Source organism: Triplophysa dalaica, chromosome 12, assembly GCF_015846415.1.
Source record: "Triplophysa dalaica isolate WHDGS20190420 chromosome 12, ASM1584641v1, whole genome shotgun sequence".
NCBI classification, from domain to species: domain Eukaryota; kingdom Metazoa; phylum Chordata; class Actinopteri; order Cypriniformes; family Nemacheilidae; genus Triplophysa; species Triplophysa dalaica.
Window position 1 is genome coordinate 4,475,322 of NC_079553.1, and position 18,392 is coordinate 4,493,713.

Consider the following 18,392-nt stretch of genomic DNA (forward strand, 5'->3'; position numbering starts at 1 on the left):
TATTCATATATTAAATTAAACCTTCTCAACAGTTATAGATTCTTTGCGAAGGTGTTCCAGAAGTTAAGTTTTGAGCCACATACCGTTTGTCTTTGTTGTTGCCGCTAAACTGTCTATATTTCAAATACAATTTTAAAAGGCTACTATTATGAAACCTGTTTGAATGTTTCTGGGGGTGCCATCTAAGCTTAAGGACGCAGACTAAATATTTTTCAAGCCTTTTCCAACACACCCGAACCAGCTAATAAAGTTCTTGAGAATTAATTGTAAATAATAGGGTTCAAAATGTTATGTGAATGTGTTTAAATTGAATTTGATCTCTATAGGCAGTGGCTCTTCAGAAGCTAAATTGGACACTGGTGTTGACTCGACTGAAGAGCCCAGTGCAGACAGAGAGAGAATGGGTTAATGGCAACAGACAGGATGAGGAAATTATAATAATTAAAGAAATGGGTGGGAGGAGACAGATAAATTAATCTTCTCTTTGAAAATTCACCGGATAAGAAAGAGGGGATGCCATCAAGAATGGATACCTTTGTTGGATCAACTTATTTCATGTTCTTACATTGTAGGTCGACAGTATTCCATGTTGTATTCCAATATGTTCCATATTGTTCCACATAAATACAGACAGAAGAACTGCATGTGTACGGTTGCAACCTGCGAAGTGGAGAGAAGCCGACAACAGCATGTCATACAGGTAAGGGATTGGTTTCACCCCGACATTTGTGTTTGTAAAGTGTATGTGAAGATCTGTACTATGCTGTTTATGTTATGGTGGTGTCACGTGATGGTCTATTGACAAAAGCACGGCCTCATGCAAAGTATTCTACACTTCCTGTTCTTAGTTTAGTTTTACTCCGTTTATATCTGTTCATCACTGTTGAGGTAAATCATTGGTAGCTGTTCCATAATGCAAAGATAATGGAGTACCACTGTACGGTGATGGCACCACAGGTAAAACCAGTATTTTAGGATGACCGTCAACTATCATTTTTTATTTCCAACAATTTGAATACATGCAAAGTCTTCTGTCCTTCTATGATCACAGAATTAGATCTTAGCATGGCTCTGAAACTTCACCATGTTTAGCCTATTGATGAGAAAAATGTTAAATTTGCAGAAAAGCTTTGATATCGTGTTGGTGTGGTGTCTGTCTTTAATCTTTAAGTCAGATTCAGACTACAATTGTATTCAGTCGTTTATTATTTTATTTCTACTCTATACATGTGTTGTGTGAAAAAATTTTGACTGAGTTTTCTAAATTCTTCTCAAAGCTGAGCTTCAGTTTATACTGCAAGTAGGAATTTTCAACATGAATGCAACTTTTGAATGTATCGTTTAACATCTTTAATATACTGTCTTTGAATTGAAAGTAAAGACATTCATTTTTCTTAGTTGGACACCACGTTTTGCCAAACTTGTCATTATTTTGGCTTGACTGCGCCTGATGCCTGTTTGCACATGATTTGGCCTAACCATTTTAAATGTTCAAGTGTTTTATAAATGTTTGATTCTTTGGTTAATCTAACCATTGTGAACCTCTTCTGGTGATGGCGTGTGTTGATCTGCCAACGTGGTTTCAGGTTTACCATAAATAATCTGATAATAACCATTTTGTTTTGTAGATCCTGGACTTTGCATGAATTCAAATTTGACATGGATAACGCAGAGGCTGGCAGTACAACATTTGCAAGGCAAACAGTTGCAACCTTTCTGGTTAGACGTATGGTAAAAACTATAACACTTACTGTTTTTAAATGTGTGTATCCCTAAAAACGTTCAGGTTTTACACTTTAATTTCATTAACCAGCGATTTTAAGATTTACGATAACTTGATTATGTTTTGTTTATTTCAAAGCTGATGCATGGTAGCCTTATGATACAATAACGGTTTTACAAATAGGTGGTCATGATGTAATTATGTAAACACAATTACCCTTTCCAATATTCCAATAACATGCAGTGCAACATGCGTGTGTGTGCATGGGTTAGTGTATGTGTCCCCACTTTCGACAGCTAGTTGTTTGTGTGTGTAAGAGAGGAAGGTCTGTCAATAAGGAAGTGCTGTGTACAATTAAACTACAGTCTGTATATTTTAACGGTCAGACGCAATAGAGACTAATGAAGAATGAGTGATGGTGCTGAATCCCGGAGACTGTAAATGAGGGTAACTGTTTTTCACTGCACTCATTGTTTTATTGCAAAGCTTGCAGGTTCCTCTTTTAATCCTTAGCAGCTTCTTAGAATATAGTCTTAACGTGTGCCGTGATATATTATTTCATTTCTATTGTGAGATGACAACTTAAAAAATACAGGAAAAGAATATGAAATCTATCTGACCTCACCTCTCTCTGTATTCGTCTCTTTTGCTTTCACTGTTTTATAAATAAGCCGCAAGAAGGAAGGAAGAGTGTGACAGTGTGAAGAGTGTGACAGTGCATGAGAGAGTAAGAGAGGGAGGGACGTCAGAGGGTTATATACGCTGTCTGAAGGACATGTTCTTCTAATAAGACTGTTTCGTTTCAAGAGAGAAGTTGAAGCACACTGGCCGAGGGTATGTATGAAGCTAAATGTAGAGTGAAGCATTATGGGAAGGTTGTCACTGCACAGGTTGTAAGGAGAGAGAGACACAAGTAAGGGGAGGGGTGTAAAAAGACATGCAGGATGAGTGCAAACTGTGAAGATCACACTGTGAAACCAACAGAGAGAAGACAATTGTACAGTACTGTGTGGATTAATGTGTCTGAGTGTTCCGTATCTATTTGAATACAAATATAATCATATTTCACTCCTTTTTTTCTTTCACTGGAAGAGGAACGTTTGAAAAAGGAAGATGGTTCGGTAAGTCGAGCTACCGTAAACTTTGCGCACTTGTTCTCTGTTTGGCTCTTCATCTTCCCGTTTCTAGTTTTACTTTTCAAATGTTTTTCACTGCAGATTGTCGTTTGTGTGTTTTGCAATGTGATTTGAGCAATTGCTTTTTCGTTCTGTTTGCTGTTTCACACTTTCATATCCACCACCGTGAGCGCGCACAGTGTGTTTATATGTTGATGCACGTCAACTGCGCTTGTGCATGCATCTCTGCAAATACGCATGGTGGTTAGATACAGACCTACAGCAGGCCTTACACTCTATATATGTGTTTGTAGACTATATGGGTTTTGCACGTGCTTACAAATTAAGTACAGTTAAAAGTACAGTAGGGATATGCTTTCGAAGGAGCTGAAGAAATTCGTTTGGATATGTTTGTTTGAAATGTGCAATGGCCCCAAAAAGTATTTGGATGCTTAAACGAATATATATTAAAAACTTAATTGATCTATTTTAATCTATTTTAGACATGTTTCACTCATTTTTAGTCATTTTTAGATTTCCTATGAAATTCCCTTTATATTTTGAGATGTCCTTTCACATTTAGCACAGGTCATCTCATTACATTATGAACATGTTCCATGCCAACCAGAAACTGTCTTTTTGCATATCTACACTTTGTCATTTAAGCCGTTTGCTCAAAAAAGCAATTAATTGTGGAGAAAGCATCTCTGTGTATTAATGTACGCCAGATTGCAACTTATTATTGCCCCCCCAATTTAACTTTTTACACTCTTTTGTACCACATACGTGTCCTTGTGGAACTGTACATGTGTACTTAAATAGAGTTCTTTTGGTATGTTGACCAGGTGGTTTCACAGAGATATCTCGGGTATAGAGGCGGAGAACGTTTTGAAGGCCCGAGGTGTCCATGGCAGCTTCCTTTGCCGACCCAGCAAGAAGAATGTGGGCGATTTCTCCCTTTCTGTTAGGTAAAGCGCTATGATATTACATAATCCCCTAATTATTGTACATCCAAAAATCTTGTTGGTCAATTGACCGCCCTTCTTATGCCGTGTTGTGTGTGGAATGTTGGGTGATTCAGAAATTGGATTCAAAACTATACATTTTATTTTCAGTTAAAACTCGCTTTCTTCTTTCCGTTGAAGTGGGGGAAATTAGTTGCAAAGTGCAACTGGCTGCTCCGGTCATTATGGAAAGTCATATGTGCCGAATTATGCTGTACGATTGCACGTTCATTCCTTTTCTAATTGCAGCATTTTTATGAAATACTTTGCGCTAAAAAACAAACAAACATAGATTTTGATGAAGTGATTAGAGAAACACAAAGGTGTTGTACCATTTTTTATTCACTTTTCCCATATAAAAACAACGATTTTGGAGGGACTTTCACTTTTTTGTCTAATTTTGAAATGAATTTCACTGAATTTGTCCAAGAGCTGTTCCTCTGAATTGTTTAGTTCTGAAACATAAAACTATAAATATATTCAATTCAATTCACGTTTATTTTTAGCGATTTACACTATTGCAAGCAGCTTACACAAGTAGGCTACATGATATAAAATACACGTTAAAACACAAAGAAATAAAAATATCACATAAAAATTGAAATCATAAGCCAATTGTATTATCACCGGATAGATATGACTCCCAAATTCGAGTAGGTAGCCATTATTTAGTCCTTCTTAACTTTCTCTTTTAAATCTGTTGTGGGTGTGTCAATCACTGATTTTAAGATTACAAATAATACTCAGATGTACAAATATTTTCATGTATTTAGCAAAACAGCAGTCACGTGTAGCACGTGTCCGTTCCTACAAATGTAAATGATGTAATAATATGAATCCATTTGCAAGTTTATTTCTATGCACTGTTAAAGATGATTTATTCTCTAAATACTCCCCAAACTACAATAAGACTGACAAGCTAGATAAAATACACATTGTATTATTGTTAGATTCACATAAATCAGCATCAAGCGGCATTCTGTTTGATTTAAAGTAATTGTGAAAATAGCAATTAAAATGATGTCCTAAACAAAGCTCAAGCAACATTTGTTTGCCATGTCCACTTGGTTATTCAACGCAATGACATTTGTGTCAAGTGTGACTTCCAGTAAATGCCCAGATAACAGTCACAAATTGCAACAAATAGTTCATCACAGCGATGCCATATAAGAACTATTTTTCTATTCTTTATAGCAGTGAAAGCTAAAATGGCTCTTCTGCGGCATTGTTTTACACATTTATTTTTAAGAGTGCACTTTTTTGGTCCGGCTATTTGGCAGATGTGCCACTTCCATTTTCAGTTGATCTTTATTTATTTGAAGGGATAACATTGCAACGTTTTCATACATTATGAAAAAAATATATAGTACCGTGGAATACAGGCGTTCTGTTATGACTTTGTTTTAAAGTTCATTGAACATTATGACAAACCAACTGATTTGTGTGACAAATAATAAAAACATGCAGCATGTCTCGTAAATAACACGTGCGGAAGTAATTACTACACATTAATTGTTTCTACATGCTGTCCGAAGTTACTGTTACTCAATTTCCTTTGCAATTCCTGTCTTGGTGTTAACATTCCGGTGCTTTTGAATTTTGCCACCAAATAGCCCGATTTATCATATACAAAGAACTCTGGATTAATAATTTTAGGTTGTCATGTTCAATTCGTATCGTCCTTTAACGCACACAACAAATTCGATAAATAGCTACACTGTGTGAATAATACATTTCCTTTTTTTTTGCATGATGTGCTCTCACTCTCTTTCCATACCTTTCTCTCAGAGTAGGGGATATGATCACCCACATCAGGATTCAGAACACCGGCGATTACTATGACCTCTATGGTGGGGAGAAGTTCGCTACTTTGGCTGAACTAGTGGAATACTACACTGCAGACCATGGGGTTTTACAGGATAGAGATGGGACATTGATCGAACTCAAATACCCTTTAAACTGCTCTGATCCCACTACTGAGAGGTAAGCTATCATATTTCACCATGGACATGCCCCATTCCGATATAAGTTCACCCAAAAATATTTGTTCTGTTCTGTTGAACACAAAAAAGATATTTTAAAGACAATTGGACATCAACCAGTTCTTGGGCACGGTTGACTAGCATTCTCATTTCTCCTAGAGCAGTCAATGGGGTCCAAGAACTGGATGGTTAAAAGCATTCGTCCAAATATCTTTCTCTGTGTTCAGCAGAACAAAGACATTTATACAGGTTTGGAACAAATAGAGAGTGACTAATTCATGACAGAATTGTCTTTTTTTCAGTATGATTGATCAAATTTACATGTGCAGAATCGGAAATAAAGTGATGGCCACGGTAGACATGATCACAACAAACTAACTTTTCATCTGTTAGTTTATCAGTATATACCACCACTTATCTGCTGTATCAATCCTCCTCAGATAAGTCTGCCAGGGCAAAGTTGCATCTGTGCTGTCCGAGACCTTATAGGCACATAAACTTAAACCTGGATCAGCACTTTAACATCAGAATCATTTGAGTTTTGCATGAGATCGCAAAATATGTACAGTGCATGTTTGGGTGCATGAATGCCGTATATAGATTTTATGAGCTTGAAGCATTAGAAAAAACACGCAATCTGAATACAGTATTGTAAACTCAGGGAAATATAAAATCTCTTCTGCACATTTTGTTATCGTTGCAAAAATGTTCTTAAGGGTCTACAAATAACACGGTACAGTTTATTCTATACTGCATCAGACTATACACTTTCAGAAATGCACATTTTAGGATTACATGTTTGTGGTTGAGTTCTTAAAAAGGATAAAATACAAAAAGTAGAAAATAGAAAGTAACTACATATATCAATATTTTTATAAAGAAAATTCTACATATAAACTACAAGGACATATTCTATTAGTATTCTATACATTATCGGATAGGAGTTTTTTTCTACGATGGTCTTGTCCACTAACTAATAGCTGTTTGTGTGCTAGAAAATGCTTTAAAGATACAGAAGGTGCTGGTGTCCATTGACCTGCACTGTCGATTGTATGAATGGAAGATCCATGCTTTGACTGCAGCTTTATATAGTGGTGCATTTACATGCATTACAATTTTAGAGCAAGACATTTTAATATAAATGCCAGTAAAAGCATGCAAAAATGCTAACTTTGATTTTGGACACATCTTTAGACTGCTTTATTTTGTTGAAGCACCTTGAATCGCAAACTCACTCCACCCCTCCCTCTGCCAAGTCTGACTTCCTCTTCTCGTCTGCGGTTGGAAACTTTAGTTTTGACACATTTGCAAACAGTGACCAGAACCGTTTAGACCTTCCTTCATATCTCTCCACCGTTTTTCTTTTTTTGGTCATACTTATACTTCTTGATGTATGTTCGTTTTTTAAATGGACAGAGAATCTGTGCAAACTTTCTGTCCGTCATAGGCAATCCCAGTGTATCACCTTCCCGCATGCCTGCAAGTGCTACTATAGCCTATGTGTTACGTGAGTTGAAATGTCATAGCCGAATATGAAAAAAGTAGGGCTATCACTGTGCCCAAAAGCCGCTAAAAATGTCAAGTTCTCATGTTTCTGTGTTTGCATGTGAACGACTTAAAAAAATTGTAATTTCATTGGTCAGGAAACGTGCTGCACAGAAAGCAGATCTTCTTGTTTTCTATACACATAACAGATTTTCAAAGGAAAGAAATTATTCATTCCTACACTAAAAAGAAAGTATGAGTGTGACATAAAAACTTTCCTGTGACTTCTCCGTGCAGCAAAATGTTTCAAAGGACTTTTTAATATCACCGAAACAGATGGAATATATATATGCTCTGTTTCTGAGCATATTATTAGATTTTTGAGTCACATCTTTGTTAATCTTGATAAACTTCAGTCCCCAAACAAACCGGTATGGAAAAACAGCTTTAACATTCCGTCGATAAGAGATAAGTGATTAAGATCACTGATAAACCACTTTGTGAGATAAAAGTCCTGTTAAAAGTTTAATATTCCAACAGCTGGTGCAGTAGAAAAACTTAAAATAAAATTTTTGCTTAAAATGGTATGTTAAAATACCACGTTATTTTACACCAACTTAATGTTGTTAACTTATTTCTGTCATTCAAATATTAAACAATATTTAAAAAAACGTTTACTGTTTTTTACAGTGCGTAAATAAACAGCTGAGACAAAGGCCAGGATTTGAGTATGGTTTTATAATGACATTAAAATGTCGGTATCAGACACTCATCGGTGACCTAAAATACAGTATACATAACACATCAAGAACAGTCGACTCTGTAGGACATAAAGTGGAAAAACTTTGAGAGGTTTCGTTCCTGAAAACTGTGAGCAACAGTTCGCAACGAATATACAGTGGGGTAATAAATGTGGTATTAATATATATAGAAATTAGGGCTGTCAAAAGATTAATCGCGATTAATCGCATCCAGAATAAAAGTTTATGTTAACATAAAATATATTTGTGTACTGTGCATAATAATTTTGCATTTATAAATAAATACATGTAGATATTTCCTAAATATGTATTTATTTGTATTTGTTTTTATTTATATTGACCAATAATTGAAATTATATATAAATGTTTTTTTTTACTTAAATATTTGCGTGTATGTGTTCATAAATACAAAATTATAATGCACAGTATATATATATTACGTAAGCACAAACTTTTATTCTGGATGCGATTTAATCGCAATTAATCATTTGACAGCACTAATAGAAATATCAAATACATATAGATCAGTGTGATAGTTCACCCAAAAATAAAAATTCTGTCATCATTTACTCCCTCTTTTCATTTCAAGCCTTTATGACTTTCTTTCTTCCGCAGAACCCAAAGGAAGATATTTTGAAGAATGTTGTTGGTTGGCCACCATTCACTTGCATTGGTTTGTGTTCATGCAATAGAAGTGAATGGAGGCCAGCGCTGTTCGGGTACCAACGTTCTTTAAAATATCTTCTTTTCGGTTCTGCAGAAGAAGAAAAAAGTCATAACGATTTGAAATGACAACAGGATGAGAAAATGATGACAGAATTTTCATTTTTGGGTGAACCATCACTTTAATGAAGGATTAACATTTAATTGCATGTCTAAATTCAAACTGAAAAGTGATACAGGGCCTTAAAATTTACATTCAACAGTAAGCTTTTATATAAGCCATTATAAAATGATATCAATTTAATGTTATTCATTTTCCTTTATTTCATGCAAGAATAAACTGCTAGTTCAAGTAATGAACTTGTTACTACAGTGTATGACATTGTGTATGACATTGCACTATATGACATATCGCTTGTTGTTCCTAAACTCTTTGTAAGTCGCTTTGGATAAAAGCATCTGATAAATGTTAATGTAAATGTAATCTACTCATTTTAATATTGAGGGATAAACATCGTTGTATAAATCATCAATAAAATCAAGCACTTATGGAACTGGTTGGAGTTGTCTGTAAGCAATCATGGAAGAACCCCAGAAAGGAGATGTAGCAAGCTTTTTTTCACAAGAGAAGAAGGAAGGACAAACTAAAAATAAACCATAGTCTCGAGTCAAGAAATCTTGTCATCAGAAAATTTTCCGACCACAGTACAGGAAGCTGAAATGCAGAAATTGAGAACTGAACCCAATTGCTTACTCAAATTTAACCATGCTAGCGCTTGAGGACCACCATACCTCACTGCTAAAAATACAATTCAGTTATATTAAATTGGGACATCTGTGCACTGCAAATACACACACGAAAGGAGTTATACTATTCATGTTTGTGTTTTTGGCTGCTGTGGTTGTGATGCATGTGACGCAACCGAGTGTATTTCTGTAACTGTCATCCTCGAAACGGCTCTGATCTGTGTGCGTCACATGTATCTTCTGATCCTAATGTGTAATGAAAACTGTCACCATAACCAAAGCGTTTTCTCTTTTACTCCTGTGTGTGTTTAGATGGTACCACGGTCACCTGTCAGGTCCAAGCGCAGAGAAACTGCTCCGCGAGCGCAATGAAGCTGGAACTTTCCTGGTGAGGGAGTCGCTCTCCAAACCAGGAGACTTTGTGCTGTCTGCAATGACCAATGATCAGACCAGTACTGGCAGAAGGGTCTCGCATATCAAGATCATGTGCAATGTAAGTGCTTGTGGGTTTGGTCTCGCATGTCTTCAGATCCAAATATGCAAACACTGCTATTTAGAAGTGAGGAACGTAAAACATTATACTGAAACTTGTTCAAATACACTTCAAGTACATTTTATACCATTAGTGGCACAAATAGGCATTAAACCTCAAAAATATTGAGTAGAAAAAATGCATATTTAGGTCACGTAAATATCAGGAGTGGTGTTATTAATATATATTTTATAAATTGCGTTTGGCCAGTGGTGTTATTTATATATTCATACATTTTATAAGTACATGCATTTGAAGAAAACTGAACCATGACTGCCTTTGCACCACTCCTGAGCAGAGAGTGTTACGTTTTTTTTTTCAGGCAAGCATCAAAAATAATTATTTACTCATAATACCTAAACATTCACCCACAGTATAGCATGCATTATACAACATGGTATACACGACATATTATATTGTTACAAACATCCACTGCACAACATTTAAAATCGCCGAACAGGACTTACCCCGAAGAATCTAGACTTGACCTAGGTCATGAGTCTGTGCGAATGTTATGGTGGGGGTGTTCATGTCCCACTCAGACCTCAGAACCTTCGGTATTGAGGTCACTTGTCACTTGGTCTATTGTTTTATTCATTTCACTTGTTTGTATTTGCGTATGCATGTGAGCAGAGGGTCAAAGTGCTCTGCCCAACCGCGTCACTGCATTGCATTACTGTGTGATTAACACAGCGGATTAACTGAACAAACACAAGGTTTTATTCAGCTCAGAAAACCGAACAATGCAGTCCTAAGATTTATGAAACCGGCCTAAGTTTACCCTGTTTCATCCAGGAGGTTTTAAATACCCCACCAGTGTGAGGCTTCTGTAAATCTGATTTGGGAACACAGAGGTTTCTTTTTGCTGCTTTTTCGGTGATGTTGTACAACGTTTTAAAGCACAAAAAATAATTGACTGTTAAAATGCGCTTTGTAAAATGTATTTTATAGAACGGAATATATGATATTAATAACATTTGTTTGTCTATAGTTCATGTGATGAGCTCTGCTAAGGACACCTGTGTAAACTTGAGGGGAACTAACCTACACCAACTAAAATGCCTTTTTGGCAAAAGGGCAGAAATAGTGAAGTTGTTTCTGGGTAAAGGTTACATATGTGTTCGCAGATACCATGTGTTTTGATGGAACCATATTCAGACATTTTAGATGTGCGAGTGCCGCTAAACCTAGCGTTGTTCATATTGTGAATTAAATGTGATTGTGAAGTGACTGGTAAATTCTAAAACTCAAAATTTGTCATGGATTGTCTTGAGACAAGGCAGGAGAACCCAATTGCAGGCAAAAAAGGCGGATGAGGGGTTAACAAGACTTTAATGATAAACATAAAACAGGAACAAAACTAAGACCCGCGATGGGGTATGGATAAATAAACAGGATACTAAACAGGACGAGAACTAACTGACACTAGATTGAAATAAACAACACTTGATGTAGACTAAACTTAAACACTTACTAAGACTGGACAGGAGCTTCGACCAAGAGGTACAAGGTAAACAGGTAATACAGGACACAACTTGGCAAAACACACTCAGCATGGGTTATACAAAGTACAGGCTACAAGGAACAAGGTACGAGCACAGGACAATGAACACGAGGAAGCTTTAAAGGGGATACAGACAAAGGATAATTAATGAGGACCAGGTGACAGAGATCAAACACTAAGGGAAAGCTAACGAGACGAAAAGGGCGGGAAACACAGACGAGACACGAGAAAGCGCATGACAAGCCAATATAAGGAAAGCCATGTCTTTCTCACACAAAACCCTTAGGCTGTGACATGACGCCGCTCCAGGACAAAAATAAACATGAATATGAATTCTTATGTTTGTTTATTTCGTTTCAGAATGACCGCTACACAGTTGGTGGTAAAGAGATTTTTGACACTTTGACAGACCTTGTCGAGCATTTTAAACGTAGTGGCATTGAGGAGTTATCTGGCACCATGGTTTACCTAAAACAGGTAAAATATTAATAATAAAAACATTCCTATGTGATTTTTTTTATTTAGTCCTAACATGGGAAGCATGATATTGATGGAGAATGATCACAGAGCTAAATTTGGGGGATATACAGAGGGCTATCACTGTATTATTTATAATAATTGTAATGTAAAAAAGAAAACAGTTCAATTCAGGCATTAGAGCATTTCATTTTAGTGCAATTGCATAGTTACCATATTTATAACATATATACTGTGCAGCCATGGAAAAAATTTGAAGACCATTGCAAATTTTCATTTGATCAGCATCTCTAGATGTATTATGGCCATTCCTGTCCAGTGTCTGTTGAATTTCAACAAAATCAAACCTCATGAGTGACAAAGTAAACACATTTAAAAAAATCAAACTTTTCCTAAACACATGTACACATTTTACTGTTGTATTGCTTAGAAGTGAATATGAACTTGTTTTCTCTGCAGCATTTGAGATCTGGAAAAATACAGAGCATCTTTTCTGTTATTTTGACCGGTTCCATTTACTGCAAATAAATGCAAATAGAAACAATATTTGTTATTGTTCGTAGTTCACATAATGAATCAAAATTTTTATAATTTTACTATGATTAATAATTTTACCGAAACACATACCTATAAATAGAAAATTCTGAAAAACTGAAATGGTCTGAATTTTGAAATGGTCTGCTATATTTTTTCTTCGGCTGTTTATTTCAAACAAGTTTCTACTTCGGTTTACAATTTTGTTAAATTAATTCACATTGATGATAACATTGTTCTTTGACATTCAAAGTGGCTAGTGATTTAGTGAGATGAACGGATTGAACTGGAAAGTATCTGTGTCGACATTAGGTCATAGAACTGTGGGAAACACCTTTAGTGTTGTGATTAATCTTGGCCGTCTCTGTTTGCATCTCTCCTCCTCTCTAATGTCTGACTTTCTGTCTTCACAACTGTGCCTCGTGCTATTTCTCAGTGTATGTATTTTTTTAATATCTGCCCACCTCTTTTCCCAGCCTTATTACTCCACAAGGTTAAATGCAGCCGACATTGAGAGCAGAGTAAAGCAGCTGGACTTGACTTCAGAGAAAGAGAAAGCGGAAGGGGCTGATAAAAAGTTAAAAGGCGGATTCTGGGAAGAGTTTGATGTGAGTCATCCCAGTGGAAAATGACATCGCTCAGATGTAGCTCAGAATATTCATTTATGTTTCAACTCATTTGTTTACCCCTAAATGGCATAGGAGGAATTAAAATGAAATAAATGAGGCATTTTAAATACACGGAGGTAGTATGGAGCTGTAATGTGTATATTAATTGTATATATAGCATGTAAATGTAGATTGTATAGTTAAAACCATGCGTCTGGATAAAAAAAGTCTTCATTCAAACCATGTTTGTGCTTACAACACCTGACATTGTCTGATTTAAGGAACTGTTGCTAAAATTAGAGTATTCTTATTTTGATGCTCTTTGGTCGGAGTAAGGGTTAGACCACAGCTGCCGAACGGTTGTTGAGAATCACTCTCAACCGTCAGGATGTGGTCATGCAGTCTCTCTTCATTTATTCGTCGATCTTTACTATTTTCGGTCTATAAATCTATTTTTTGTCTTTAGACGCTACAGAAGCTCGAAACTAAGGTAACAAAGAGCAGAGATGAAGGGATGAGACCAGAAAACAAAAGCAAAAACAGATACAAGAACATCCTTCCCTGTGAGTATAAACTTGACATTTCTTCGTCTATACAATTATTAGTGATAAATATAACTTATTTTCATTTAGCAAAACATTCATTCATTCGTCCTTCTCTTTTCTCAGTTGATGAAACCCGGGTTATCATGGAGAACGCAGATCCTAATGTTGTCGGCTCTGATTACATTAATGCCAACTATGTTACAGTATGTACACAACAAGTGACACAATACAATATGTACACAATAAGTGACCCCTCTAAAAAAGAAATCTGTAAAACGTCTCCCTTCCAAACTTTTTTCTGTTTCTTTTTGTTCACAGAACAAACTGATGGATATTGATCAACAGAAGGTTTACATTGCGTGTCAAGGCTGCCTCTTGACCACCGTAAATGACTTCTGGCAAATGACATGGCAAGAAAAGTCACGAGTAATCGTCATGACAACAAGGGAGGTCGAAAAAGGAAGGGTTAGTACAGAATACAGTATTTATAATAAAGTTGAAACTTGTTCAAGTAATTGAAAATTGTTTAATATTAAAACTACTATTAATATGATAATTAATATCAAGGCTTTAAAATCAAACGATTCATTCGAAACGTAAGACTTCGAATGCAATATTTTATATTCTGTAATTAATAAGCACCCTGTCAATGTACGTGTGCTCTCTACAGAATAAATGTGTGCCGTACTGGCCTACGACTCAAGGAGAGACCAAGGACGCAGGCAGATATTTGGTGACGTTACTATCTGAGAAGGATGCTACTGATTACAAGGTCCGAGTGATCGAACTCTCAGCTCCTCATCGGGTGAGAAAAGTCTTTTTATACCTAATGTTTCTGCAGACTTGATAGTAGAACGTAATGCGTTTTGTTTTTATAAACGTAACGTTTGACATTAAATGGTAGTTAGATTTGAGTTCGTTTTTTAAATCTAATAACAAATAAGGAATATTTAAGTACAAATATTCACACATGCACTGCTATTTCTATCACACTTCTATTTATTAATTTAGATTTATTCATTTTCTTATTCCAGAAAGAGCCAGCTAGGACCATTTGGCACTACCAATATTTAAGTTGGCCAGATCATGGCGTGCCCCAGGAACCTGGTGGAGTTCTTAGCTTTCTGCAGCAGGTCAACTCGAAACAACTTGAATTTTCCTCATATGGACCAATGATAATTCACTGCAGGTACTCCCATACACACAACAAGAGGTTTTTGTAACTTATTATTACATCATTAGCATTTGTACAACTTTACTTATGATTGGGTCATATTCAAGAGAGCGCCCAGTCTACATGGTCCCTGGAAGTGACTGTTCTATGTTTTTTTTGTTCCTTTGCTCTCTGGCATGTAATGAAATGCATGCTAAAATTTCTGATTAGTAAGATTCATACAGCAGTCACACCACTCCCACTCACCTTAGTTCCCAAACGAAACCTTTATCAATAGTTTGTTTACACATGAGTGTTAACGTGTCCTGTAGGACGCTACTACTGACTCATGACCTCCGCAAATGGATGAGATCAGGCTTATATCAAAATTGTCCCATGTTTTACTTACCCTCAAATCCTCTTACCCTCAAAATGTGAATGCGACTTTCTTCTTGAAGAATAATGCAGTCGGAGTTATCAAACCACTTTTCCACTTTAATGGGTCTCACGCCTCCGTGGTCTTAACGAAGGTCTTCTGAAGCAAATCGATGCGTATGTTCACGAGATATATACATGTTGACAACGCTATTAACTATCATTTCTAGGGATGTAACGATTCACAGTGAGCCGGTTGAAAATCGATTATATTATGTGACGATTCAAGCCAGTTGAGATATTATTTGAATCGCAATTCATTTTTTGAACAGCAGGGGCCGCTGTGTCTACTGCAAACTATGAAAATGTGGATATGACAAAAAACGTGCAGCATTTAAGAAATAAGACAAGGGCAGGTGTTAATTCCTAATTTGTCTCACCTCATTTTGTAAAAACAAATCGTGAATGAATCGTATCGTGAGATCAGTATCGTGAATCGTTTCACATTGTGAGCTGAGTGAAACGTTACATCCCAATTCTAACATCCGCTGCATGTGAACGAGAGGCTTGTTTTTCCGCTAACGAAAAGCGCCCGCCTAGAGGAGGTTTTTTGTTCTATGTGCTGTAAACGAAAAATGCTGTGCTTGTCACATGAACTTGACGCCTGTGTCATTTGCCGTAAAACAAGCCTCTCGTTCGCCTGCATCGGACGTTAGACATTATCGTTAAAAGCTTTGTCAATATGGATATTTCTCTTAAACAAATGCATCGATTCGCTTCAGAAGACCTTGGTTAAGACCACGGAGCCATGTCGAGCATTTCTGTGATCGATGGATGTACTTTGTGGAGCTTCAAAAAATTGCCCCCATTCACTTCCATTCTACAGCTTGGAAGCAAAAGTACACTTGGTATTATAACTTCGACCATTATTCTTCAAGAAGAAAGTCACATTCACTTCGGATGCCTTGAGGTTAAGTAAAACATTGGGAAATTTTGATTCAAGCCCAACGTGTCCCTTTAATGTGTGGCTTCTTGATGTGTTTTGTCAGTGCTGGTATCGGACGAACAGGAACCATTGTGGTGATCGACATGCTTATAGATGTAATTGATGCTAAAGGTGAGTTTACAGTCTCTCTATTTTGTGTCACTTTTGTGAAGGGTTTAAAGTCAGCATGCATAAAATGCGTTTATTTTTCTATTCATGACATGGGCATCTCAGGGTTTTGATTAGGGTCCTGCCAATTACTGAAATGCAATGGTGTTCTAATGATGTTGTCCTCGACAGGTCTGGACTGTGACATTGACATCCAGAAGTGTATTCAGATGGTTAGGGAGCAGCGGTCCGGCATGGTGCAAACTGAGGCTCAGTACAAGTTCATATACATGGCCGTGCTTCAGTATATAGACTCGACCAAGGTCACACGTAAAGCCGGCATGGTACGTACGAAATATCTATGTGTGCTGGGGTATTTTTGTGTGCATGACAGTCAATACAATGGACAATAAGTATAAAAGATAATAATGAATATTTGCCTAATCATCACTAAAATAGGAGATAAACCACTCGTTCTTTGCATGTCTCTTGTCTATTCTATGTAGTGTTTCAAATTCTTATTTTTTTCTTTCTCTTACAGGAAACAGAAACTGAATACGGAAACCTCTCAATTCAACCCAAACACCAAAAAGCCAGTCGCAAAGCCTCTGCAAAGTGAGTGTGGATCTGAGCCATTTGCCTTCTGTCATGTCTCCCTAAATACTCTGCTTTAACTCCACAAACATTTCACACAGTCCGTTATCTTCCACTAACTAAAGACCAGTTAATTCGGCGGTTCAAAGTTCTCTGTCACATGGGTCATTCTGCTTACACATGCAACTTAGAAGCCTAGAACAGTTGCGCAACATCCCATTCAAAAGAGAAAGAATAGGATTGAGCAGACATTCTTATCTTAAATCTGCTATAGTCCCTGCTTTACCTTAATCTAATCACAGTGAATCTTACTAATTATTGACTAACTGTTATCAAATGTTTTGTCTCTCCATTCTCTCTCATTTACATACTGATAGAACATAAAAGTAAAATGATAAATGCATATGTAGTGGCGTACAAATAAAAACCAACAACAAACAATGGCATGGCAATGGCAGAATGTTATGAATATTTACATTTTAAAAGCATTAAAATTAAGATTTTAAGGAGTTTGATTCGTATCCAGCGCAGTTTTTACATTAGCAATTAACTTCTTTAGAAACTTGGGTGTTTATGATGATTCATATATATATATATGAAGTATGTGACTATCAGCAATTTATTTTCAGAAAAAATGAAGATCCTTATGAGGGAGCCAAGGGAAAGAAAGATGTCAAAAAACAGAACTCGGAGGATAAGAAGAGTGGCTCTGTGAGAAAACGATAAGATTTAAATATCGCTTTTTGGTTGTACAGCTTTCTTAAAAATAATTCTTCCGCTGTCCTGCAGACATTCTGTTTAAAAGCATACTGAGCCAGAGGATATATAAAGAAAGCCAATCGTTTTGCAAAACTGTTATTTGTCTTTGTTCATCTTTATTATTTGATCATAATATTTTTTAAGTAAAGTTTTATCTGGCGTAAACAGATCGATCATGTGTTTTCTGTAACATGTTGTTCTTGGTTTTAATAAAATCTCAAAGTTATCCCTGCTTCCCATTGCATTTATCTACTGTGGAAAGCCTATTTCCGGGAAGATATTAATCCAACAGGAAGGTCGATGTCCCGGAGAGATGTTAAAGACAAACGCTGGATTGATGCCAGCTGAAATGCAGGTGCCTCATTTGTATTCTGTACATCATAGAGCTGCACACATATGGGTCAAACATGGCTCTTGATCACTGAACCCCACACTGCGCTGACCCCATTTAACACCGAGGCACAGCAGGAAAAAACATTAGATGAAATAATGACCTTTACAGAGTGCCACAGAAACGACAGCGTGTCAGAGAAAAAGAGTGTGAGAGAGAACTTGCTCTAATTTGGAGTACATTGGAAAAATGATGTGTTTTTAATACTGCTACTAAGTGTTTAAAGGGTTTTCCAAAGCAATAATAATTTTTTAGAAAATAACTAAGTCTTATTCCGGTATTCGAGCAAGTGGTGTTCAATTGGTTTCCTTTGCCAGATAACTAACATCTTATCAACACATGGTATC

At 36.4% G+C, this 18,392-nt stretch overlaps 1 protein-coding gene across 4 annotated transcripts; it reads left to right on the forward strand.

The window, feature by feature from the left end:
- The first annotated feature begins 901 nt into the window (after positions 1-901).
- Positions 902-17,880, forward strand: ptpn6 (protein tyrosine phosphatase non-receptor type 6). Of its 4 annotated transcripts, XM_056762335.1 has the most exons (17): positions 902-957; positions 1,629-1,731; positions 2,816-2,844; positions 3,684-3,806; positions 5,631-5,825; positions 9,793-9,973; positions 11,877-11,993; positions 13,004-13,135; positions 13,602-13,698; positions 13,804-13,883; positions 13,999-14,145; positions 14,351-14,485; positions 14,715-14,869; positions 16,258-16,325; positions 16,494-16,645; positions 16,843-16,916; positions 17,525-17,880. In XM_056762335.1, the coding sequence occupies exons 3-17, from the start codon at positions 2,837-2,839 to the stop codon at positions 17,619-17,621; spliced, it is 1,761 nt and encodes a 586-aa protein (XP_056618313.1). In that variant the 5' UTR covers positions 902-957; positions 1,629-1,731; positions 2,816-2,836; the 3' UTR covers positions 17,622-17,880. The 4 variants fall into 4 exon arrangements, with proteins under 4 accessions (XP_056618313.1, XP_056618314.1, XP_056618312.1 ...); XM_056762336.1 differs by lacking the exons at positions 902-957; positions 1,629-1,731 and adding an exon at positions 2,066-2,170; XM_056762334.1 differs by lacking the exons at positions 902-957; positions 1,629-1,731 and adding an exon at positions 2,434-2,557.
- The last annotated feature ends 512 nt before the right edge of the window (positions 17,881-18,392 follow it).

Excerpts from the sequence above, each read along its gene's own strand:
- ptpn6 (XM_056762333.1), top strand. The coding sequence starts at position 3,673 with ATGTTGACCAGGTGGTTTCACAGAGATATCTCGGGTATAGAGGCGGAG. Across the intron at positions 5,826-9,792 it reads TCTGATCCCACTACTGAGAG|ATGGTACCACGGTCACCTGT; the intron begins GTAAGCTATCAT and ends GTGTGTGTTTAG. Across the intron at positions 13,699-13,803 it reads ATACAAGAACATCCTTCCCT|TTGATGAAACCCGGGTTATC; the intron begins GTGAGTATAAAC and ends CTCTTTTCTCAG.